A 25,547-nucleotide genomic window follows, 5' to 3' on the forward strand; every position below is an offset into this window, starting at 1 on the left:
AATACCCTCTCTGGCTGGCCCCAGAGTGGGGTGGGAATGGGGATTTTGCAATACCCTTCCCCCATGAGGGGAGGGAATGGAGATTTTGCAATATCTTTTCCCTGCCACGCCCACCACGCCCGCCACACCCACAGAACCGGTAGGGAAAAATTTGGGATTTCACCCGACACACACACACACAAACACACACACACACACACACACACACACACACACACACACACGTATCACATTATATAAATAAAAATAAATAAACCCCCAGCCCTAAAATTATTCATGGTCTTTTTTTAAAAAAAAGCACATTTGGTTTTTGTTTTTTTAAAAAAGAAAGGATAGTTGGACGTATATGTTTAGAATAAACCACAGTCTTTCAAATTATTCTTGATGATAACGTCGGTGACCGCATCGAAGACAAATTGGACATTCTTGGTATCGGTGGCACAGGTGAAATGGGTGTAAATTTCCTTTGTGTCTTTTCGCTTGTTTAGGTCTTCAAACTGACACTGGATGTACGCAGCTGCTTCTTCATATGTGTTTGATCCTAAAAGAGGGGAGGAGAGAGAAAAAAGCAAAGGTACATTTAGGCCCTTTAGAGTGCACGGTGACGTGATAGTGGTGTTCCAATATCTCAGGGGTTGCCACAAAGAAGAGGGAGTCAACCTACAGATTAACAGAGTTTGGAAGGGACCTTGTAGGTCATCTATTCCAACCCCCCACCGGCCAAGCAGGAGACCCTACACCATTTCTGACAGATGGCAGTCCAGTCTCTTCTTGAAAGCCTCCAGTGATGAAGCTCCCACAACTTCTGAAGGCAACTTCTGTTCCATCGGTTCATTGCTCTCACTGTCAGAAAATTTCTCCTTATTTCCAGGTTGAATCTCTCTTTGTTCAATTTCCATCCATCCATCCATCCATCCATCACTGGAGCTTTTGAAGAAGAAACTGGACAGCTACTTATCTCAAATGGTATACGGTCTCCTTCCTTCCTTCCTTCCTTCCTTCCTTCCTTCCTTCCTTCCTTCCTTCCTTCCTTCCTTCCTTCCTTCCTTCTCTCCTGCCCTCCCTCCCTCCCTCCATCCATCACTGGAGGTTTTTAAGAAGAGAGTAGGCAACCATTTGTCTGAAATACTATAGGGTTTCCTGCCTGATCAGGGTTTGGACTAGAAAACCTCCAAGGTCCCCTCCAACTCTGTTATTCTGTTAAGATCAACATGTTTTCTCTGCATAAAATGGGGGAGAGATATACCTGGATATTCTGGATAACAAATAGTAAGAGGACTCCTTTTAATTTTTTCTTCAAAGAGATCCTTTTTATTTAAGAACAGGATAATAGAGGTGTCTGTAAACCACTTATTGTTGCAGATGCTATCAAATAATTTCATGCTTTCGTGCATCCTATTCTGCAAATGGGAAAAAAAAGAGACAATATATCAATTTTCTTTCCTCACTTCTCTGCGTAATAATATCAAGATAAATTATTATTATAAGTAAATGCGTTCTCTTCGCCAATGATTTAAAACTATTTAACACCACCTACAATGCTGCTACCCTTCAAAAATACCTTGAGTTTGTGACGGAATGGTCAAACAATTGGCAACTCCAAATCTCAACCAACAAATGTTCTGTCTTACACATTGGCAAAAGGAATCAGAACACAAAATACAAACTGAGTGGACATGACCTTGTAGATGACCCTCACTCTGTCAAGGACCTTGGAGGACTCATATCAACTGATCTAAGTGCCAAAGCCCACTGTAACAATATCGCCAAAAAGGCATTAAGGGTTGTAAACCTAATCTTGCGTAGCTTCTTCTCCGGTAATATCACACTACTAACCAGAGCATACAAAACATTTGCTAGACCAATTCTTGAAGACAGCTCATCTGTCTGGAACCCGCACTGCATATCGGACATTAATACAATTGAGCGCATCCAGAAATATTTCACAAGAAGAGTCCTCCACTCCTCCGCTCGCAACAAAATACTTTATGCCATCAGACTCCAAATTTTGGCCTTAGACAACTTAGAACTATGCCAACTTCAGTCTGACCTAAGCATAGCTCATAAAATCATCTGCTACAATGTCCTACCTGTCAATGACTACTTCAGCTTCAACCACAACAATACACGAGCACACAATAGATACAATTTAAAGTGAACCGCTCCAAACTCAATTGCAGAAAATATGACTTCAGTAACAGAGTTGTTAATGCCTGGAATGCACTACCTGACTGTGTGGTTTCTTTCCCAGACCCGCAAAATTTTAACCTAAGATTGTCCGCTGTCAACCTCACCCCATTCCTCAGAGGTCTGTAAGGGGAGTGCATGAGAGGACCAGCATAAGAGCACCTACCTTCCTCCCTCCCTCCCTCCCTCCCTCCCTCCCTCCCTCCCTCCCTTCCTTCCTTCCTTCCTTCCTTCCTTCCTTCCTTCTTTCCTTGTTCACTTACCATTTCTTCATCTTCTGCAAGGACCAAGTCATAATCGCTAAGCGCCACACAAAAAATTATAGCTGTAACCCCCTCAAAGCAATGAATCCATTTTTTCCTTTCTGATCTTTGGCCTCCAACATCAAACATCCTGCAAAACAAGAACAAAAAAATAAATAAATAAAAAAACCCAATCAGCTGATTTTTTAGAATGGATTCTACCCAGAACAAAATTAATTAGGAGACCTAGAATTGAAGAGAAAGATTATAAACCAAATCTAGCGAACGGAAAAGAGTTTCCAAAGTACCTTCTGCATTCAAAAGCAAAATTAATTTCACATTATATGTGACATATCTCTGTATTCATTAGAAGATATCACCATTTTTCTTTCTGGTTTTGCAAATTAGACCCTTAATCACAAACTGTGGAAGGTGCTCCTTTCTGGAGCTGCTATTTCCCAGGATCTTCCAGTTCTGTTTTTCAGTTTTATATTTTGCTGTCTACCTTCTAAATTAAAAAGGTTGAATGAATGAATGAATGAATGAATGAATGAATGAATCAATCAATCAATCAATCAATCAATCAATCAATGCTTGCCAGCTTAAAAATATTATGAAATACTGTTCTAACTTTGGCTTCCCAAGAGCATGAAGTCCCGACAAGAACCCCTTTTTATTAAGTTACCGTGAATTCTTCTCATTCACATCCAGCAAAGTCTTTTACGGGAGAATTTACAGTCACAGACTTTATCTGGCTTGGAGAACTGCCAGGCCGATATCTTCAAAACTTGGCAAGGAGTCTCGGAGAGTCATGAACCAATTAAGCAAACTAATTGTCTCCTGCAAACTCCACTCCTCTTTCGCTCCTCTTTATTCCCTATGGGAGGGGCCATTCACCATCCACCTGTGGCTTTACTCCTGAGTCGACCCTTGTTCCTTAGCTGTTCCCTTCTCCTGGCAGCTCTGTGCATGCACACACTGCCACCAGCTCCGCTTGCTGCTGGCGGGCCAGAACAAATACTCTGTTCCAGACAGAAATATAGTCTCTTCTCATATTTCATGCAAAGAAAATATTTGAATTACACACTGAAGACCCGATATCATATTTCTAAGGCTGTTACTTACTTAAAATGGAGATCTTTGAAAGTAAAATGAGTTTCCACTATTCCTGTGGTTTTCACTCTGGTCCTGAGGACATCTTGTTGTGTTGGGATATAATTGGTGTGGGCGATTCTATCCAAATCATTCAAATAGCTAGGAAGACAGAATAAATAGCAAAGGCCTTTTAATCTTAAATTGAACTGTACATATCATAAAGATTAGCTTGGCCAAAACTTTCTTTTAACTGCTTTAAAGTTGCGGGCAGCTTCCAAGAATTGTGGCCCTTGTTGTACGGACAACAGATAGAGTTTCTGAAAACTATTCAGAAGATGGCTAAAAAAGTAAACCCCGAAGATTGAATTCGTACACTAGGTGAAGTAATAGCAATTATTAGCAAAAGCGGCAAATACCAAAAGGACCTTGATGAAGTGCTTAACTTCATAAATCCATAACATAGGAGGAGAACAAACCTATCAGTATTGTGATACTGAGGTCCAAGTAGGTAGTAGTAGACACACTCAGTTCAAAAACTGACAGACTTTATTAGAACAGCTGAGAATTAACTCCTTCTCGGCGTAGTCCAAACTAAATCAAAACAAATTCTTCATAACACAAGTCTTCAGTCTTACCACCAACCTTGCTCTAATTAGGCAAACTGCCAAGGCTTTTCTTGGCAAAAGTTCAAAAGCAGAAGATGCCGACAAGAAATAAATGCAGCAAGACAAAGCTATCAATGTTGTTTTCCGACAAAGAGCCCAAACACCGTTGCTGGTCTTTTAAGCCTTATGGGAGGAGCCAATCATCTCTTGGCCCTACTCCTGAGTCGTCCTCTTTGCTTGAGCTGCTCTTGCCTTCTGGCAGCTCTTCTCATGCGTGCATTAGGAACAGGCTCCTCCTGTTCCTCTGCCTCATTACTGTCAGCCTCTGGAAGCTCTGGAGTCCGCACCTCATTCCCCGATGACCCCGGCCCCATCTCTGCCTCCGATGCAGAGTCCTTGTCCGGGCCTTCCCCAGCCTCCAGGACTGGCCCATGTTCTTCTTCAGCCTCATCGCTGTCTGACTCCACTGCCAGCTCCGCAGGCTGCTGGCGGACCACAACGATCAGTGAGGAATGTGTTAAGCAAGTTTTCCCCCACTTTAGGACTTTTCTTGGCACAGTCGTTAAGTGAATTGCTGCAGTGGTTAAATTCGTAACACGGTTGCTAGGTGACCTTGGTTTCCCCTTTGAATTGGCTTGTCAGAAGGTCGCAAAAGGGAGATCACGTGACCGTCAAAAATATGAGTCCGTTGTCAAGCATCCGAATGTGAATCAGGTGACCGTCGGGACGCTGCAACGGTCATAAGTGTGAAAAATGGTTGCAAGTCACGTTTTTCAGTGCCGTTGTAACTTTGAATGGTCACTTACTGAAATGTTAAGTCGAAGACTTCCTGTAAACAGTAGTAGTCTCTGATTTTGAAATATAATCAGGAGCAGCAGAGATTTGTACCGGTAAGCTATTTATTAGCGTAAGAACAGTAACATTCAACATAGTTTTATTTTAGATCTTGTTGTATACTAGAAACGAACGGTTTTCTGTGACAACCGACCCCTCCTATTTATTTCCCAGCCAGGGAGAGACTGGCTATCGTCTACGTCTCCTTCTCCCTGAGATCCAGCTTACTGCTTTCCTTTGTTCTCCTCTCCTTTCATCTCTGTGCATACACGCATCTGGGATGGGCCCCATCTGTTCCTCCCCCTCACTCAGCTCAGTGTTCCACTTACCTTCGCTATTGGTTCAGAACCGTATGTGTGTGCTTGTTTTTTTCATGCATGGCACTTCTGCGCTTGCGCAGAACCTTGACCGGCCCATAGATCTCCACTGCTCTCCTCTCCTCTGCCTTTTGTGCATCAGTGCGTCAGGCACTGGACCCAGCTGTTCCTCCTCTTCCTCATCAGCCACCTCCAGACCTGGGGGCTGTTGACTCTCCACCTGAGGCCTGACGGATGGCCCAGGCTCTGCCTCTCTCTCTCTCTCTCTCTCTCTCTGCCATCTCCATTCTCTCTTCCCCCTTGGAGCTCTCAGGTTGCCTTGATGCTGGCCCTGACTCCCACGCTGCCTCCTCATGTGATTCGGCTGTTGGACGGGCTGGAAGCCGACAGGCCACAACACTCAGGCCCTCTCCACCTGGGGGAGGATAGAAGGCCCTGGCTCTTCCTCTGTCTCTGATACTGTTTCCTTATCAGAGCCTTCCGGCCCAGGTTCTCCTTCAACCTCTTCCTCATCTGACTCTGCAGCTAGCTCTGCTGGCAGCCGATGGGCCACAATAAGGATGTATAGTTCTGTGCAAATTTACCCTGGTTGAATTGGCTTTGGCTGTTCTCATTTTGCAAAAAAAATCAAAAAAAAAATCGGAGCTCTCATTTCTTGCGTCAGAACATTTGCATCAGATGGCGTAATTCTTTTTGGATACTTACTATGCGGCCGAGTCATTAAGCTGATATTCTCTCGATCGATTGAAACAGGCGTGAACTCCAGAGTCTCTCCACAATCTTTTGATCACCCCGGCAAGTTCTCCTGTCATAAAACCTTCTTCTGCTGCTCCAGCGAGGACAAAGAGTAGACGCGCATCGTCCTATTGTGAAAGAGAGAAAAAAAAAAGAACCTGAAGAACTCAAACGCTGTTATTCATTTCGTAGGAATTGCTCCACGTCAGGTTTTTCACCGCACTACGGAGCAGTTTTATACCTTCTGACTGGGAAGTGATTTTTTTTTAGGAGAAAAGAAATCCATTCACACGATGAAATCTTCATGAATCCTGAATAAGTGTTCCAGGACTACATGATCAACACTAAGATTTTAGGAGCAGACACCCAAGAGACAACTACTGACATATCAGCTTCAGGAAGTGACAGCTACAAATTTACAATTCACTAAAAGTTCTCAGTCAAGGGCTAGGGGATGAGAGTTTCTCCTTCTCCTTCTCTTTCTTCTTCCTTCTCCTTCTCCTCCTCCCATTCCCATTCTCCTCCTCCCCCTCCTCCCATTCTTCTCCTCTTCTTCTCCTCCTCCTCCCTCTTCCCTCCTCCTCCTCTTTTTCTCCTCCTCCTCCCCCCATTCCCATTCTCCTCCTCTCCCTCCTCCCCTTCTCCTCCTCCTCCTCCTCCTCCTCTTTCTCTTCTTCTCCTTCTCCTTCTCCTCCTTCTTCTTTTCCCTGCTCCTCCTGCTCTTCCCATTCCCATTCTCCTCCTCCCATTCTTCTCCTCTTCCTCCTCCTCCTCTTTCTCCTCCTCCTCCTCCCATTCCCATTCTCCTCCTCCCTCCTCCCTTGTTCTTCTCTTCTTCCTCCTCCTCCCTCCTCCTCCTCTTTCTCCTCCTTCTCCTTCTCCTCCTTCTTCTTTTCCCTGCTCCTCCCATTCCCATTCTCCTCCTCCTTCTTCTCCTCTTCTTCTCCTCCTTTCCTCCTCCTCCTCTTTCTCTTCTTGTCCTTCTCCTTCTCCTCCTCCTCCTTTTTCTCCTGCTCCTCCTCCTCCTTCTTCCTTCTCCTTCTCCTCCTTCTTTTCCCATTCCCATTCTCCTCCCCCCCTCCTCCTCTTCTTCTTCTCTCCTCCTCCTCCTCCTCTTCCTCCTCCTCCTTTTCTTTCTCTTCTTCTCCTCCTCCTCCTCCTTCTCCCCCTCCCCCTCCTTCTGAATCTACAGTAGCAGGAATATCAAAGTTCCTGAATTTCTGAATTCTGAATTTCAGATTTAAGGCCTGTATTTAAAGAGAATATTAAAAAGTTAATACTTACAGCCCTGGCTGAATCTCCAAAGTCTATTTTCAGTCTCCCCATAGCTCTTATGATAGCAATAATGGACTGAATTGTATTACTATAGACAACCGCTTTATATTGTTTACATTCTTCTTCGGAATATCCAGCTTCGTGGATAATTCTGATCAAGAAAAATAAAATCACCTTTTAGGTTTCATGACATCATTTCCTGAACTTCACTAAGTTTATATCCTCACCCTTAAGCATACTTACTTCATTTGTTTGACAATTGTGCTTTTTCCGGATTCACCGGCTCCTAAAAAGAACCCCACAAAGACACAATGAGTTATTTAAGGGAAATATTCTAAATAAAGGCATGTAGTAGAATTAGCTCATCTGATCATATTTCCTCTCCGGAAAAGCTGACATCAATCCTGCAAGTCCAGAGGTCAAATTCAGCTGTATATTTTAAAAAGCCAGACTTCATTCACCTGTGCTCTTACCTTGAACAAAATTCCATTTTTTTTTAATGGAATAGATACAATTTTGTGACTGTGAGCTATATGATTGATTGTCTGACTGATTTTGCAGGTCTAAGCAGAAGTGCTCCTACCCACAAAATGACACTGCAGAGCACTGCACACCAGAACAACTAGACACAAGAACAGTTTCTTCCCGAACACCATCACTCTGCTAAACAAATAATTCCCTCAATACTGTAAAACTATTCACTAAATATGCATATTATTAATCTTCTCATCGTTCCCATTGCCCATCTCCTTCCACTTATGACTGCATGACTGTAACTTTATTGCTTATATCCTTACGATTTATGTTGATATTGATTGTTTCCTGATTGCTTATTTGTACCCTATGACTATCATTAAGTGTTGTCCTTTATGATTCTTGGTGAACGTATCTTTTCTTTTATGTACACTGAGAGCATATGCACCAAGACAAGTTCCTTTTGGGTCCAATCACACTTGGCCAATAAAAAATTCTATTCTATTCTATTCTATTCTATTCTATTCTATTCTATTCTATTCTATTCTATTCTATTCTATTCTATTCTATTCTATATTCCAATTCTTTCCTGGAATCTTTGACATTTCTATAACCCACTATTTCTTCCTTACTGAGATAAGCTAGATTGGTTTTGTGAACATCAATTATACCCTACTGTTCCTTCATTAAATCAAGATCTATCTTAGATCTTAGATCAGATAAGCTCTTCAGCCAACTGGAAAAAGAAAAATCAGAATTATTTGCCTTGACTTCCTCCCAACGCTTTCTTTGCAATTTGAACTACTGCCTTTGCTATTTAGAGAACACACTTCCAGCTAAGAGAAGTCTATTTCTACTTTTCAGAAGTCTGAAAAGACTGAAGACTATTTCACAGAGAATTAAATCAAATCAAATCAAATCAAATCAAATCAAATCTGAGATTTTATACACCAGAGACAAATTCCTTGTGGGTCCAATCACACTTGGCCAATAAAGATTATTCTATTCTAAAGAATATTCTATTCTATTTTTTATTGGATAGTGATAAATCCCTAAAGGGTGTATTAAGGTTGCAACTCAAAAAAAAATATCTATGTAAGATCCACTGTTTTAAAGATGTTTAGAATCCTCCAACGGTCCATTTGATCGCAATATGCCATTAGTTTACCTCTTGAATACATAACCATTATATTTATGCTTATATATTCAAGAGGTAAACTAATGGTGTATTGTCTGTGAAAAACCTCTAGGAAAAGCACACAACCCAAATCAGGATTCTCTGATTATGGTGATTTTCAGATTTAAGGTTGAAATGGAGTCTAATCACTTCTTAGACATTGCTATTATAAGGGAAAGACAGATGCTCCTGAATATATCTTATATATACTTTCATATTTATTTATATCCTCATCATCTTTTAACAACCCCGTAATCCCTTGCCGGGTGGAGTCTGGGCAACTAAATGGAGCTAGCAGAGTGTTTGAATGGCCGGATGCCCTTCCTGTTGCCAATGCGGAGTTTTGTTCAGCAGATTAAAATTTCATTGTGCCCAGAGAGAGAAATATCAGCCTCTACCTAGGATCGAACTCACAGCCTCCTGATTGTGAGGCAAGAGCTCCACCTCTAGGCCACCGCACCACTCCCTAGTGTCATATTTATTTATATAATTCAGACTATTAATAGGATTTGATGGACTTGGAGCTTAGGTTTGGGTACAAATGCAACCAGCACACAAGGTACCTTCTTTCATGCCTGGTGTTTATGCCCCGAAGCAAAAAAGCGAAAAAGTATTTTGGACTAAAATACTAAAATTTTGGGCCTCTGGTGGCTCAGACTGCTAAGACAGGCTGTTATTAACAGCAGCTGCTTGCAATTACTGCAAGTTCAAGTCCCACCAGGCCCAAGGTTGACTCAGCCTTCCATCCTTTATAAGGTAGGTAAAATGAGGACCCAGATTGTTGGGGGCAATAAGTTGACTTTGTGTATAATATACAAATGGATGAAGACTATTGCTTGACATAGTGTAAGCCGCCCTGAGTCTTCGGAGAAGGGCGGGATATAAATGCAAATTTAAAAAAAAAATATGCAAGGTTTGCTACAAGATTTAATAAATTACCAAACGGAATTAAATCCGGAAACATTTCTCCTGGGGAGCTTCATCACTGGAAGCTTTCAAGAAGAGACTGAGCTGCCATTGTCAAAAATGGCGTAGGGTCTCCTACTTGGTTAGGGGGTTGGACTAGATGACCTACAAGGTCCCTTCCAACTCTGTTAATCTGTAACGTTCATCTTTGACACAGCCAAAGTACATCAGATGTAGTCTAGGACAAAGTTATAACCTAATTTTATTTGACATAACTGCATAACTGTAATCCAAGCGATGACATAACTTTGCACTGGGTTTCGATCTGAAGTCAGAACAAATTTTTGTGACTTGTACATTTTAATAATAGTAGTAACTTTGCTGATTAATATGCAAGAACTAATTGATACTACATAGACAGCTAGCACTTTTTCATTTTTTTATTTCTCATGGATTTAGTTTAGCTTTACAGGACAATATTATAGGACAATAAAAAGAACCAAATTTCCATTTGGAAACACTCGTATAACATAAACATCAGCCTAGAAAAATTCACATAAACCAGAAGAACATTTCCTATACTACAAGTATAGTAGTACTTGTAGTATATTTTCATTGTCATTTCTAAAAAGATCGAAATTCTTATTACAGGAAGATGAATATAGAAGATCTACCACCTTTACAATACCCTGTATTCTGTTCTGGGAAGTCTCGGGGGGGGGGGAAATGGGGGGGGGGAAGGGGAAGATTATAAATTGATTGATTGCCATTGTACAGGAATAATGGTAGAATTAAACAAGTTGGAATGGTGTAAAGTCGGGACTGCTCGGTAACCACTCCCGAAGGGAAAGGGTAAGGAAAGAGGAGTAAAGAAGGAAGAAAGTAGGTAGGCAGGTAGGTAGGTAGGAAAGAAGGGAGGGAGAAGAAAGGATAGGAGGAGAAGAAGAAGGAGAAGATAGAGGGTTAGAAAGGATGGTAGTGAGAAGTGGGAAAGAGGTGGGGAAGTAGGAAAGCGAGGAGAAGGATGGTGGGGAAAGTCGAAGAAGGATGAGAAGGGTAGAAAGGATTAAGGGAGGGAGTGGCGGTCGAGCAGCCCTGATGGAGTATAATTTGAGTATAGGATCGATTGTTGGATAAGTGATTGTATTGTACACTGCTCAAATTGTGGGAATTATTATGGAAAACAAAAAATTTTGCCCTGTAAAAAAAAGAAACAAATTTCCATTTGGAAACACTTGTATAACATAAACATCAGCCTAGAAAAATTCACATAAACCAGAAGAACATTTCCTATACTACAAGTATAATAGTACTTGTAGTATATTTTCATTGTCATTTCTAAAATGATCGAAATTCTTATTACAGGAAGATGAATATAGAAGATCTACCACCTGCTGAAAAATAGTTTTATTAATCTAAATCAGGGCCCATGGGCTAGATCCGACCCATGGGGTGCTAAAATCTAGCCCATGGGGCCAGCCTGGAAATATCAAAGCCCCCGCCTGTGGTGCCTCTGCTGGCCAAAAATGGGCCACATGGAGGCCTTGCAAGGCCCGTTTTAGGCCTCTCCAACCTCCAGTAGCGCTCTGATGGTCAAAAACGGGCCGTGCAGGGGCCTCACGGGGCCTCCGCGTCGCCTGTTTTTGGCTGGCAGAGTCCTGCTGGAAACCATGGAGGCTGAAAATGAACTTGTGGGGGAGGTCCACGCGCACCTCCCCCATGCCACATTTTGGCCAGAAAAGTGCTGCAGGAGGACATTCAGGTCAAAAACAGGGCAGAGAGGGCCACGTGCTCCGTTTTGGCCGGCAGGGTGCTCCAGGAGGCAACCATCCCGTCTCCCCGCCGCTCCCCTGGTCCGTCCGGCCCATGGAGAACTACAATACTAATCCGGCCCTCGAAGAAATCCAGTCTGACACCCTTGATCTAAATGTTTTTACCCCAGATCTAAAACAGAATTAATTGGGAACTGCAGAACCAGTTGCCAACCTAGGCCGAAAGGAAGATGATAACATAGCTAGCCAATTTAAGGATGAAATATGAAAAGATAGCTAAATCAATTTATTGGAAACAAGTCACTTTGGCCGAAACATGATTATGTTATATATTTCTGTCTTCTTTTCTTGACCTTTTCCTGACAAAGTATTTTTCCTGACAAATTTTTCCTGACAAAGCATTATAGCTACCTGTCCTGTCCTATTTCACAACAACAACAACAACAACAACAACAACAACAACAACATAATAATAATAATAATAATAATAATAATAATAATAATAATAATAATAATATCAGAGTTGGAAGGGACCTTGGAGGTCTTCTAGTCCAACCCCCTGCCCAGGCAGGAAACCCTACACCATCTCAGACAAATGGCAATCCAACATTTTCTTAAAAATTTCCAGTGTTGGAGCATTTACAACGTCTGCAAGCAAGTTGTTCCACTGATTAATTGTTCTCACTGTCAGGAAATTTCTCCTTAGTTCTAGGTTGCTTCTCTCCTTGATTAGTTTCCACCCATTGCTTCTTGTTCTACCCTCTGATACAGCAATTTAAAATATTAGCTAAGCCTGTATATGTGAAGCCTTTATATACTGCTCAAAAAAAATAAAGGGAACACCTAAACAACACAATGCACAGTATTTAATAAGAATATTTCATTCCTTCAGATCTAGGATGTGTTACATAATCTTTGTGTTCCCTTTATTTTTTTTGAGCAGTGTATGTATAAGCCTATATTGTTTCCTGATATTGTTTCCTGATTCCTTATTTGTAGCCTATGACTATCATTAAGTGTTGTATCATTAAGTGTTAAATTTGTAGCCTATGACTATCATTAAGTGTTGGGTATCTTTTCTTTTATATACACTGAGAGCATATGCACCAAGACAAATTCCTAGTGTGTCCAATCACACTTGGCCAATAAAAAATTCTATTCTATTCTATTCTATTCTATTCTATTCTATTCTATTCTATTCTATTCTATTCTATTCTATTCTATTCTATTCTATTCTAATTAACACAAGAATCATAAACACACACACACACACACATATATAAACCTATATAAACATAAGAATCCTGATTGTATTATTACAAAGAATAATACCAACTTTGAATAGCCCAGATTAGACTGCATATTGAAAAGTTTTGTATCCATTTTCTGATGTCGTATTTTAAGAATGATGGGGAAAAGTGACAAGGAGATCAGGGAGAAGAGACCAAACAGTAGAGACAAACATTCTGAACAAACTGAAAGTATTTAATTTAGGGAAAGGAAAATTAAGGAGATATGACAACTGTATGTAACAGTAGTGGGATTCAATTTTTTTTTACTATCGGTTCTGTGGGCGTGGCTTGGTGGGCATGGCAGGGGAAGGATACGGCAAAATCTCCATTCCCACCCCACTCCAGAGGAAGGATACTGTAAAATCTCCATTCCCACCCCACTCCAAAGGAAGGTTACTGCAAAATCCCCATTCCCACCCCACTCCAAAGGAAGGTTACTGCAAAATCCCCATTCCCTCCCCACTTCTGGGGGAAGGATACTGCAAAATCCCCATTCCCTCCCCACTCCTGGGGGAAGGATATTGCAAAATCCCCATTCCCTCCCCACTCCAGGGGAAGGTTACTGCAAAATCCCCATTCCCTCCCCACTCCAGGGGAAGGTTACTGCAAAATCCCCATTTCCTCCCGATCAGCTGGGACTTGGAAGGCAAAAAAAAAAGTAGTGTTATTAGCTAGTTTTAGAAAAAAACACTTTTCCTAAAAAATTTTCCACAATTTTGGCCACTACTGTAAATGAAAGCTAAGGGACGATTAAAGACAAGAGGTTGCAAAAATTACGCAGTGAGAAGAATTAGTCAACCATGTTCTTGTGAGGATTCTACTAAACCCACTAAGTACAACCGAGGCAGACTTTCAGGTAAAATTGCAAGCTTGCAACACACACAAGAATAATCCACAGAATTCTTTTTGGGGGTGTATGTTTTGATGGGCATTGTAAGGAACAGGGAACTGCAGATTATCCTTGACTTTCAACAGTTTGTTTAGTGACAGTTGGAAGTTTCAATAGCACTGGGGGAAAAAATGGCTTATAACCAGTGGTGGGATTCAAGTAATTGAACAACCGGTTCTCTGCCCTAATGATTTCTTCCAATAACCAGTTTGCCAAACTGCTCAGAAAGTTAACAACCGGTTCTCCCGAAGTGGTGCGAACTGGCTGAATCCTACCACTGCTTATAACCTCTTTTCACTCTTTTAGGACTATCCCAGCATTTCCCGTGGTCATCTGTTCAAAATTCAGACACTTGGCAACTCGTTCCATATTTACATGATCACTTTTTTGCAACCTTCCGATGAGCGAAGTCAATGGGGAAGCCGGGTTCACTGAACAACGGTATTACTAACTTCAACAACCGGAGAGATTCGCTTAACAACGGTGGCAAAAAAAACGGGGCAAAATCCCACCGAACAAATGTCTCGGTCAGCAACAGAAATTTTGGGCTTGGTTGCGGTCGTAACTCGAGCACCACCTGTAACACGACGGAACCGAAGGTCTGACTTAGACGTGCGTTAAGTTCTATGTCCCACAGAATTCAATCAAACTTATGTTTCAGGAAGCAGATTCTGCGTTCAGACAATGGGAAAGTTGTTTAGCCGTGTGGATTAACAGCGCAGGTGTTTCTTGAGAATAAAAGGAAATTTCTGACTGAGGTAATCGTATTGTTTATACACAACAGAATGCAACAATAGAGTAACACGGTACGGTGGAAGCTTTTAAAGGAAGTCCTTGTGTTGGTTTGCGGCAGCAAAAACCTAGCAAAGTATTTTAAGAAACCGCACACATTCTCTGGATTTTTCTGCTTTAAGAGTGGGGAAGAGGCCTTGGCATAAAGAAAAAAAATAACCTTGGAGGGGAAAAAAAATAGATATTCAGTCAGGGGAACTACTAACGGCTTACTGAACGCCGGTTTGATTTTAGAAGCAATGATTTAATGTAGCGTTTTCCTACCTCCTGTTTTCTATTTTAGGGGTCTCCAACCTTGACAACTTTAAGACTTGTGGACTTCAACTCCCAGAGTTCCTCAGCCAGCAAAGTCTTAAAAGTTGCCAAGATTGGAGACCCCTCTTCTATTTAGTGCTAAGAACTACAACTCCCAGAATTCCCTGGGAGCTTAGGAAGGGTAGGATAATGGATCTGAAAGATGGAAAGGAATTGAGGAAAACCGTATGAATGGTTGGAGGGGGAGGGGAAAGGAGAGAGATGGAGGAGAAAAGCTACTAATAGTGACGTGCCACACCAGCTGTTTTCCAGATGTTCAAGGAATGCTCCCATTTTCCCTCTATATTCAAGGGTAGGAAGGGGCCTTGGAGGTCTTCTAGTCCAACCCCCCCTTCCCAAGGCAGGAGACTTCGTGCCATCCCAAATAAATGATTGTTCAATCTTTTCTTAAAAATCTCCAGCGATGGAGCAACCACAACTTCAGGAGGCAAGCTGTTCCATTGTCCTCTCTCTCTCTCTCTCTCTCTCTCTCTCTCTCTCTCTCTCTCTCTCTCTCTCTCTCTCTGTCCCTCTATTTCTCTCTGTCCCTCCCTCTCCCTCCTTCTCTCTCTCTCACACACACATACTTTCTCTCTTTCCCTCTCTCTCCCCCTCCCTCTCCGTCCCTCCCTCTCTCTCTTTCTCTCTCTCTCTCATTCTCTTTCTCTCTCACTCACTCTCTTTCTCTCACACATTCTTTCTCTCTCTTTCCTTCCCTCTCCCTCCCCCCCCTCTCTCTCTCTCACACACACACACAACATAACACAAATTCATAAAACTTAGGGAATTACTTTGAATGGGAATTATTATTTTTGAATATTAGATATTTCTATTCCTATATTCATTTGCACCCACATCAACCTTCCAGGTACAATTAGTTACAACCATAACTGAGCCCAAAATTTATGTGCTAAGTGAAACATTTGTTAAGTGGGTTTTACGCCATGAGAGAGAGGAGAGGAGAGGAGAGGAGTGGAGAGGAGAGAAAAGAAGAGAAAAGAAAAGAAGAGAAGAGAAGAGAAGAGAAGAAAGAAGGGAGAAGGGAAGGGAAGGGAAGGGAAGGGGAGGGAAGGGAAGGGAAGAGAGAAGAGAAGAGAAGAGAAGAGAAGAGAAGAGAAGAGAAGAGAAGAGAAGAGAAGAGAAGAGAAGAGAAGAGAAGAGAAGAGAAGAGAAGAGAAGAGAAGAGGAAGAGAAGAAGAGAAGGAAGGGAGGAAGGAAGGAAGAGAAGAGAAGAGAAGAAGAGAAGAGAAGAGAGAAGAGAAGAGAAGAGAAGAGAAGAGAAGAGAAGAGAAGAGAAGAGAAGAGAAGAGAAAGAATTAGAGTAGAAAATGGGATGGGATAGAATAGGATAGGATAGGATAGGATAGGATAGGATAGGATAGGATAGGATAGGATAGGATAGGATAGGATAGGACAGGACAGGACAGGACAGGACAGGACAGGACAGAATACTTTATTGGCCAAGTGTGATTGGACACACAAGGAATTTGTCTCTGATTATTATATCATTATTAATTATAATCATAACAATAATACCAGTAAGAGGGGGTATTAAAGAAGATAAGAAGTATACATAATAATACTACATCTATACTACATAGGACTAATAATACTACAGCCATACTACATAGCAATAATAATGCTACAGCCATACTGCATAAGAATAATAATACTACAGCCATACTACATGGGTAAAGAGCCACACTACAATGCAGAGGATCGCTTGCCAGGCCTGGCAGGGGAGAGACGGTGAAAGAAGACTCAAAGCCACCCTCCCCCCGGGAGTATCTCCTTACCCAGGAGTAGGAGCTTGACTTCGCGGGCCGCTTTTTCCCCGTCTTCTCGGAGATTCCGATCGATCATCTTACTCCGCTCGGCCGCCGCCTTGTCCTCCGCGCTCAGGGTGCAGCCCATCGCGGGGGGCTTTTGGGGTGGGATGGAGGGAGCGGCGAAGACCAGCAAGAAGAGGGGGAGGGGAAGGACAACGGCCCCCTTCTCCGACTCCTTTGACGAGAGTCCGCTACGGGTTGGTGGGAAGCCGGGAGGGGTGGAAGGAAAAACTGAGCCGGCTTAAGCAAACCCCCCTCCCTCCCCACCCTCCGCCCACCCCAAAAGGGGAAAAGAGAGCGAGCGAGAGGCCCAGAAGGCTCGATCCGCGATCCTCAAAGCTTTGCAAGGATGGAGCGTCCAAGGCAAAAGAATTGAGTCCCTGGGATTCTTCCAAATATTTCAGCACTTAAGGGAGGAAAGCCGGCGGGGACGAGGAGGAGGAAGAGTTGAGGGAGGAGGAAGAGGAAGAAGAAGAGGAGGGAGGAGGAGGAGGAGAAAGAATAGGAGGAGGAGGGGAGAAAGAATAGGGGGAGGAGGAACAGGAAGAAGTGGAGGGAGGAGGAGAAAGAATGGGGGAGGAAGAGGAGGAGAAGAGGAGGAGGAGGAAAGGAAGAAGAGGAGGAGGAGGAAGAATAGGAGGAGGAAGAGGAGGAGGAAGAGGAAGAAGAGGAGGAGGAGGAGGAGAAAGAATAGTGGGAAGAGGAGGAGGAGGAAGAGTAGGGGAGGAGGAAGAGGAGGAAGAGGAGAAAGAATAGGAGGAGAAAGAGGAAGAGGAGGAGGAAGAGAAAGAAGACGGGAGGAGGAGGAAGAAGAGGGAGGGAGGAAGAAGAGAAAGAGGAAGAGGAGGAGAAAGAAGAGGGGAGGAGGAGGAGGGGGAGGAGGAAGAGAAAGAGGAAGAAGAGGAGGAGAAAGAATAGGGGGAGAAGGAGGAGGGGGAGGAAGAGGAAGAGAAAAAAGAGGGGAGGAGGAGGAGGAAGAAGAAGAGGGGAGGAGGAGGAGGAGAGAGTGGAGTAAGAAGGCGAAAGAATCCACCTAGGGGAGGCTGAGCCGACGGGTACCAAAAGCAAAAAGCGGAGGCTTGCAAAACTGTAGCCTTCAAAGCGAACGAAGGATGCGCCTTTCGCTTCCTCCGGCCGTTGCGAGGCAGAAGGGAGAGCAAAAACCATCCGTTTCAGGCAAAAAGAAAAAAAGAAAGAGAGAGAGAAAGAGAGAGAATCTCCCAGCAGCCCCAGATGGGGGGGGGAATTGAGTCGCTCAGAGCCAGAGCGGGGGCCAAGGGCTGTGATGGGGAGGGGGCGCCCCACCTCCAGTCTCTCCCCCCCCCCCAGTTCTTCCAAAACTTCGCCCTCCCGGAGTCTTCGCCCCCCTCGGCCGCTGAATGGAGGAGCAGCAGCAGAGGCGGCGTTGGCGTTGAGGACCCCCGCGCCCCCAACCTCAACACCCCCGGCTTCCCCCCACCTCCTCTCCTCTCCGCCCCGCCCGGGACTCGGTCTAGGCGCCGCCTTCGCGAGCCGGGGAGAGGCGCGCGCCCGGCCACGCGCGGACTGGACTCCCACGCGGGGTGGGCGAGGGGGAAGCGCTGGGAGGCGAAGTACCGGGGTTGGAGGGAGGCGAGCGATGGGGAGCCCTAAGCCCGGGGGAGGTGGGGGCTGGTGTGACTCCCGTATATGTGTGTGTGTGTGTGTGTGTGTGTGTGTGTGTGTGTGTGTGTGTGTGTGTGAGAGAGAGAGAGAGAGAGAGAGAGAGACTGTGCCTGTCTGTCTGTCTCGCGCGAGCGCTCTCTCTCACTCCCTCTGTCCCTCTCTCACACTCTCCCCCTCTCTGTCTGTCTCTTCCTCTCTCTCCGTCTCTCTCTCTCTCTTCCTTTCTCTCGCTCTCTCTCTTCCCTCCTCTCTCTCTCCCTCTCTCTCCCTCTGTCTCTCTCTCTCTCTCCTCTGTGCCTCTCTTCTCTCTCCTCACTCCCTCTCTCCCCTCTCTCCCCTCTTCCTCTTTCACTTCTTCTCTCCTTTCTCTCTATCACTCTCTGTGTGTCTCTCTCTTCCTTTCTTTCTCTCACTCCCTCTCTCTTTCCCCTCCTCTCTCTCACTCTGTCTCTATCTCCCCCTCTCTCTTCCTCTCTCACTCCCTATCTCCCCTTCTCTCTCCCTCACTCCCTCTCTCTCCCCCTCTCCCCCTCTTCCTCTTTCACTTCTTCTCTCCCTTTCTCTCTGTCACTCCCTCTCTCTGTGTGTCTCTCTCTTCCTCTACTCACTCCCTCTCTCACTCTTCTCTTTGTCACTCCCTCCCTCCCTCCTTTCTTTCTCACTCCCACGCTCTCTCTCCCCCTCTCTCTCCCCCCTTCTCTCCCTCTCTCCTCCTCTCTCCCCTCTTCCTCTTTCACTTCTTCTCTCCCTTTCTCTCTCTCACTCCGTCTCTCTCTGTGCCTCTCTCTTCCTCTACTCACTCCCTCTCTCACTCTTCTCTTTGTCACTCCCTCCCTCCCTCCTTTCTTTCTCACTCACACGCCCTCTCTCCCTCTCTCTCTCCTGCTTTCTCTCCCTCTCTCCCTCCTTCTCCCTCTCTGTTGCTCTTTCACACTCCCTCTCTCTTTCTCTCCCTTTCTCTCTCTCTCTCCCTCCTTCTCCCTCTCTGTTGCTCTTTCACACTCCCTCTCTCTTTCTCTCCCTTTCTCTCTTTCTCTCCCCCTCTTGTTGTCGCTCTCTGTTTCTTTCTCCCTCCATCTCTCTCTCTCTTTCCCTCCATCTCTGTGTGGGTGTTGTGGGTATGTAGCTGCTCTTCTTCCCCTCTGCCTCCTTCCCCCCACCCTCACTTACGATGACGCTCAAATGGTGACCACATGACCTCAGGATACCGCATGAAATTGTTCATACAGGTAGCCCACACCTTACAACAGTTTGCTTAGTGATCGTTCTGAAAAAAGTGACTGATGACCATTTTCCACACTTACATCAACACCTCCACATGCTCACCTGATTTGCATTCGGACATGTGACCACTGGCTTACATTTATGACGGTTGCCGTGTCCCGGGGTCACGTGATCCCCTTTTGCGATCGTCTGACAAGCAAAGTCAACAAGGAAGCCGGGTTCCCTTCACAAGTTAAGTTAAGTCGCTAACTTAACACCTGGAGCAATTAAACAGTAATAGCTATTGTATTGACCCTACTTAATAACTAGTGTTATTGGACTACACCCACAACTAGTGTAGTCCTCAGAGCAATATCCATTAACGAGCCCCGGTACTTTTATTGGGTTTTATATCAGCGTATTAAAGGGGATGCGGTGACTCAGTGGCTAAGACGTTGAGTTTGTCGATCGGAAGGTCGGCAGTTCAGCGGTTCAAATCCCTAGCGCCGCGTAACGGGGTGAGCTCCCGTTACTTGTCCCAGCTTCTGCCAACCTAGCAGTTCGAAAGCACGTCAAAAATGCAAGGAGAAAAATAGGGACCACCTCTGGTGGGAAGGGAACAGCATTCCGTGCGCTTTTGGCATTGAGTCATGCCGGCCACATGACCACGGAGACGTCTTTGGATGGAGCTGGCTCTTCGGTTTTGAAACGGAGATGAGCACCGCCCCCTAGAGTCGGGAACAACTAGCACAGATGTGTGAGGGGAACCTTTACCTTTACCTTTTATCAGCGTATTGTCCAGTGACCTGTAAGTAATTAGATAACGTCAAAAATGTTCACCTCACTTTGTCTAAATTTTTTAAGAGTCTGTATGAAAGGAAGAGTAATGACACCTAAAACGTCTTTTCGCTACCTCCGGCTGTGTAATCATCATCTAGATGACACAATTTGGTGTCGCTTCATTACCTTCCACCTTCATTCAAATTGTATCACCAGGATGGCTTCCTCGGGATATTTTCTCCAGCGAAGGCTTTTCAATCACTGACGTTGTCCCAAAGGTTGCTTCTTCAAAAGACCACTGGACTTTGTTTTGCCTTGAAGACATTTTCCTTCTCACCCAAGAAGCTTCTTCAGTTTCTGTAGCCTCCAACATTCAGCCAGAACTGACGAAGCTTCTCGGATGAGAAGCGAAACCTCTTCACAGAAAAAACAAAGTCCAAAGTGGCCTTTTGACAAAAACACCCATTACCTCGATGACTGGATCTCCATAGTTATTTCACTGACATTATTGTCACCTTTTCAGGGGCAACCCTTATCCTGGTCCTAGCCACATTTTATGAGGCACCAGTTTAGGGAAATGAGTCAGTTGTGATCTTACAAGTAACTTGTTCTGTCTCCTTCCCCACTTCGGACCCAGGAGCTGGCCTTCAGCCAGTGGATTCACGGCTCTTATCAGTCCTGGAAGAGAAATCGCAGCTGCCTGCCAAAGTTCAAACGAATGACTCATGTAGCAAGACTTTCAGCTCTTTTTGGAATGGTTCAGCTAAACTTTTGCTTCCCGTGGAGTGAGAGCAGTCCCAAAGCTCCTTATATATCCTGTGATGTCGCCTGATGATGTCGCCTCTTTAATCTTCTGAAGCGCGGGTCAAGCCAAGCTTGATTATTATTATCAGCTGGGTCTGAAGGTGTAGCCTGGGGAAGGAAGGAATCAGGGGATGACGGCCTCATTACATCCTCCGACTGGTCTGGTTCTGGCTCCTGGAGCCAAGCCAAAGGAATCAGTGCTCCCGAGGTAAACCTTACCGGCCCTTCCCCCTCACTTTCTGAGTCATTGTCGGGCATGGGGCCAGGTTCGGGGGCTGGAGTCACAACATAACTAGTGTTGTGACCCAGGCCCAAGTAGGTAGTAGGAAACTCAGTCAGTGTAAAAACAAACAAACTTTATTCGAACAGCTGAGAATTACTTCATTCTCAGCGTCGTCCAACTAAATTAAAGCAAATTCCTCCCAACACAAATTCCTCAGTCCTATCACCAACCTTGGTCCAATTAGGCAAACTGACAAAGGCCTTTCTTGGCAAACGTTCAGAAGACACCGATATAAAAATAAATGCAACAAGACGAAGCTATCAACGTTGTTTTCCAGCAGGGCCCAAAGGCCATTGCTGCTCTTTTAAGCCTTATGGGAGGGGCCAATCATCTCTTGGCCCTACTCCTGAGTCGTCCTCTTTGCCTGAGCTGCTCTTGCCTTCTGGCAGCTCTTCTCATGTGTGCATTAGGAACGCGCTCCTCCTGTTCCTCTGCCTCACTCCTGTCAGTCTAGGAGACTCTATGGTAGGGGAACTGGACTTCTGGTCAACAGAGGAAAAAGTACGCCCTGCTAGGAGAAAACTCTATGGTGGGGGGAACCCAACTTCCAGTCGGCTCCAGAATTGAATGTGGTGTTTCCGGTTAGGCTTTGTGGCTCTTTGAGTGTTTAAGGTTGCTGACCCCTGCCCTAATCCTACCTTAATTCCTAACCTTATAAATTGCAGAAGTGATGCTGTTTGTTTCATTCACAATACAGGTATTTCTCAATTTACAGCAGTTCATTTAGTGGCCGTTGGAAGTTACAATGACAATGGGGGGAAAAGCAACTTAAAGGCCATTTTTTCACACTTACGACGGTGGAAACATCCCCATGGTGCCGTGATCAAAATTCAGGCGCTTGGCAACTGACTCGTATTTATGACGGTTGCCATATCCTGGGGTCATTGACTATTTTTATAATCAGCAAAGTCCCGTATGTGTGTGTGTGTGTGTGTGTGTGAGAACTGGATTCACTTAACAACCATGTGACTAACTTCACAACTGCAGCAAGATAGGTCATGCAATGGAGAGAAACTCACTCAACAAATGTCTCACTTAGCCACCTACACTTTGTGGGCTCAATTGTAGTCATAAGTCAAGAAGTACCTGTGCTTGCAGTCCTCATTCAAATCAAAGCTTCTGATAGAAGCAAAATTTCAATCTTAAAAATTCTGTCCTCTCCACTTACTGTCTCTCCGCACCGGAGTACCTGTGCTTGCAGTCCTCATTCAAATCAAAGCTTCTGATAGAAGCAAAATTTCAATCTTAAAAATTCTGTCCTCTCCACTTACTGTCTCTCCGCACCGGAGTACCTGTGCTTGCAGTCCTCATTCAAATCAAAGCTTCTGATAGAAGCAAAATTTCAATCTTAAAAATTCTGTCCTCTCCACTTACTGTCTCTCCGCACCGGTCCTTTCTAAACAGCTCGGACCAAAATGCCATTGCTTTGTTCCCGATTTCCCTTCCCTGTTAACGGCCACATTCACATTTCGCAAAAACAAATTCATTTTGTGCCACCTCAACGGCTAACCGGTTTTATGGGTGTAACCTTTTCCAGATTGAAATCCATTTAGTCAGATGCCCCGAAGCTGGCAGCCTAACCTTATTTGTGTGGTGTTTGATGAAGTCCCACAGATGTGGGAAGTAGAAGGAATTATACAAATGCGATAAAACTCTCCATCGTTTGTCTTTTGTTCTTGTAGAGGTGGCAACGCAGGAACTTCGCACCACTGAAGTCGCAATGCACTTCTCCAAAAAAACAGGCAGGATCAACCTGTGAATTAGCAGACGTGGGACGTCCTAATTTTTTTTTTTCTTGAATTGTAGGATGAAGGCTAAAAGGAAAGCATCTCATCTCGTTGCCTTGGCAACGCTGGTCCATTCACTGTGCCAGCAAACACGGTTGGGTGACCTTCATCCATCAATGGAGCATTTTCCTTTTCATGCATTGATGAAAAATGGGACGTGGGCAGTTGATCAGGATTTTACAACCGTTTGGTCCAGATTGATGCCTGTGAATAGCTCTCATTCTTTCAATTCCATTGTTTACACTTTCCTATTCTATGTTGGTGAGTGTGTGTGTGTGTGTGTGTGTGTGTGTGTGAAAGAGAGAGAGAGAGAGAGAGAGAGAGAGAGCATGAATCACAATAAGGATATCATTTGTTAATAGAGGATTTTGGATTTCTAGTCTGGCCTTTCTTCTATTGTTTTTGATAATTCTCATTGCTTTCATACTTTTATATGAGAAAGTTCATCAGAATAGAGCTGGAAGGAACCTTAAGAGGTCTTCTAGTGGAGGGGTCACCAACCTTTCCCGAAACATTTCTCCTGGGAATACTTAGAACAAAATATGATAGAAAAATAAGATCTCTGATTTTACACATATTAACAGCAGCAAGAATTGCGTTCGCACAGTATTGGAAGGAACGCAATATACCACCAGAAGGACTGATTATTCAGAAGATAGATGATTGTGCCGGAATGGATAAACTTACTCTAGAACTAAAAGAAAAAGACGATTCAGAATTTTATGTGGTTTGGGAAAAACGATATACTTGGACAGATAGTAGAAATAAAAATTGGAAATACACCTAAGGCTATTGAGGATTAGATATTGAATGTATATAATGTATATAGGGACACGGTGGCTTAATCGAAAGATCGGCAGTTCAACGGTTCGAATCCCTAGTGCTGCGTAACAGGGTGAGCTCCCGTGACTTTTCCCAGCTTCTGCTACACCCACAACTAGTGTAGTCCTCAGAGCAATATCTATTAATGAGCCCCAGTAATTTTATTGGGTTTTATATCAGCGTATTAAAGGGGACGCGGTGACTCAGTGGCTAAGACATTGAGTTTGTCGATCGGAAGGTCGGCAGTTCAGTGGTTCAATTCCCTAGCGCCGCATAACTGGGTGAGCTCCCTGTCAAGGTTCCACAAAAACCTCTTCTGCATAAAAAAACTCAGAAGCCATTGTTTTTCAGAGTTCTTTACTAGCATGAGGAAACTGGCACACGATGAGTGAAATTCCAAAACTGAATTTCCGGATTCTTTTCCCAGTTATACAAACCCCAAGAGTCCCACCCCCCTGACCCCTTTGATGGTCACATGGTCCCACGTTCTCCCAGTTCATTCGAATATCTTCTTGCCAATCTTCCTGCAGATGTGAACACCATCCGACCTTGACCGCTTGAAGAATGTTACCATACCCCTCAGCCCCCCTTCTTCTCCTCAGGGGAAAAATGTGGCAGCGTCTGGAACCCTAAAGTCTAGTATGGTTTCCAGGCCTGACACTCCCATGACTCGTCCCAGCTTCTGCCAACCTAGCAGTTTGAAAGCACGTAAAAATTGCAAGTAGAAAAATAGGGACCACCTTTGGTGGGAAGGTAACAGCATTCCATGCACCTTTGGCGTTGAGTCATGCCGGCCACATGACCACGGAGACGTCTTTGGACAGCGCTGGCTCTTTGGCTTTGAAACAGAGATGAGCACAACTAGCTCGTATGTGCGAGGGGAACCTTTACCTTTAATGTATATAATGTATATATCGTATGGAATGTCGATCCGAAGCATATAAAAATGACACAGTCTGTTGATTGTGTACTAGAGTTATGTAAAGGAAAAAAATGTAATAAAAATTACTTTTAAAAAAAGTTATCTGAAAACAGTTGTAGCTATGAAAACTGATGCCTTGTCAATATTAGCCATAAAAATAATATGTTTCATTACCTAAGACTATTTAAAAAAAAAAAAATCTACCTGGTAGATGATGTGCTATAAAGTTACAATTTTTTTCCTCCAACCTAGGAGACAAAAGTATGTTTTTAAGTCCTTAAACAGATTTAGTTAGGAATTCCTGGGGCTAATCTTTGTTTCTGTGAACCATAAAATTTGATTTCACCTTGAGGAACTCATACAATGATCTCACCCATCTCGGAGGCAGGTTTTCAGTGTCTTCAATTAAATGATTCCAGAGTTTACAGCCCTAAAAGAAGGGATCTAAAGAGCAATTTTTAAAATATGCATTTTATAGAGTTTTAAAAAACAACAACCCAAAAACCCACAAGTCTTCACTGCATAAAATTGTGGGCCCCGGAACAACCTGAAAGGCATAAGGAGAAAAAAAAAGAAAAGAACACACT

At 44.0% G+C, this 25,547-nt stretch overlaps 1 protein-coding gene across 1 annotated transcript; it reads right to left on the reverse strand.

Moving 5' to 3' along the window:
• Positions 1–291: 291 nt before the first annotated feature.
• On the reverse strand, positions 292–17,154 carry GNAI1 (G protein subunit alpha i1). The gene is made up of 8 exons (XM_058190326.1): positions 16,683–17,154; positions 7,534–7,576; positions 7,300–7,441; positions 5,986–6,143; positions 3,555–3,683; positions 2,451–2,580; positions 1,247–1,400; positions 292–541 (listed from the first exon to the last, which is right to left on the reverse strand). The coding sequence occupies exons 1-8, from the start codon at positions 16,798–16,800 to the stop codon at positions 351–353; spliced, it is 1,065 nt and encodes a 354-aa protein (XP_058046309.1). The 5' UTR covers positions 16,801–17,154; the 3' UTR covers positions 292–350.
• Positions 17,155–25,547: the final 8,393 nt, after the last annotated feature.

This window comes from Ahaetulla prasina, chromosome 7 (assembly GCF_028640845.1).
Source record: "Ahaetulla prasina isolate Xishuangbanna chromosome 7, ASM2864084v1, whole genome shotgun sequence".
NCBI classification, from domain to species: domain Eukaryota; kingdom Metazoa; phylum Chordata; class Lepidosauria; order Squamata; family Colubridae; genus Ahaetulla; species Ahaetulla prasina.

What these genes read in the sequence shown, in the direction of transcription:
- GNAI1 (XM_058190326.1), bottom strand. Translation starts at nt 16,800, where the DNA reads ATGGGCTGCACCCTGAGCGCGGAGGACAAGGCGGCGGCCGAGCGGAGT. An exon ending in CTTAATGACTCGGCCGCATA is followed by an intron (nt 3,684 to 5,985) that starts GTAAGTATCCAA and finishes CTGTCTTCCTAG; the next exon opens with CTATTTGAATGATTTGGATA. An exon ending in TTCAAAGATCTCCATTTTAA is followed by an intron (nt 2,581 to 3,554) that starts GTAAGTAACAGC and finishes CTTGTTTTGCAG; the next exon opens with GATGTTTGATGTTGGAGGCC.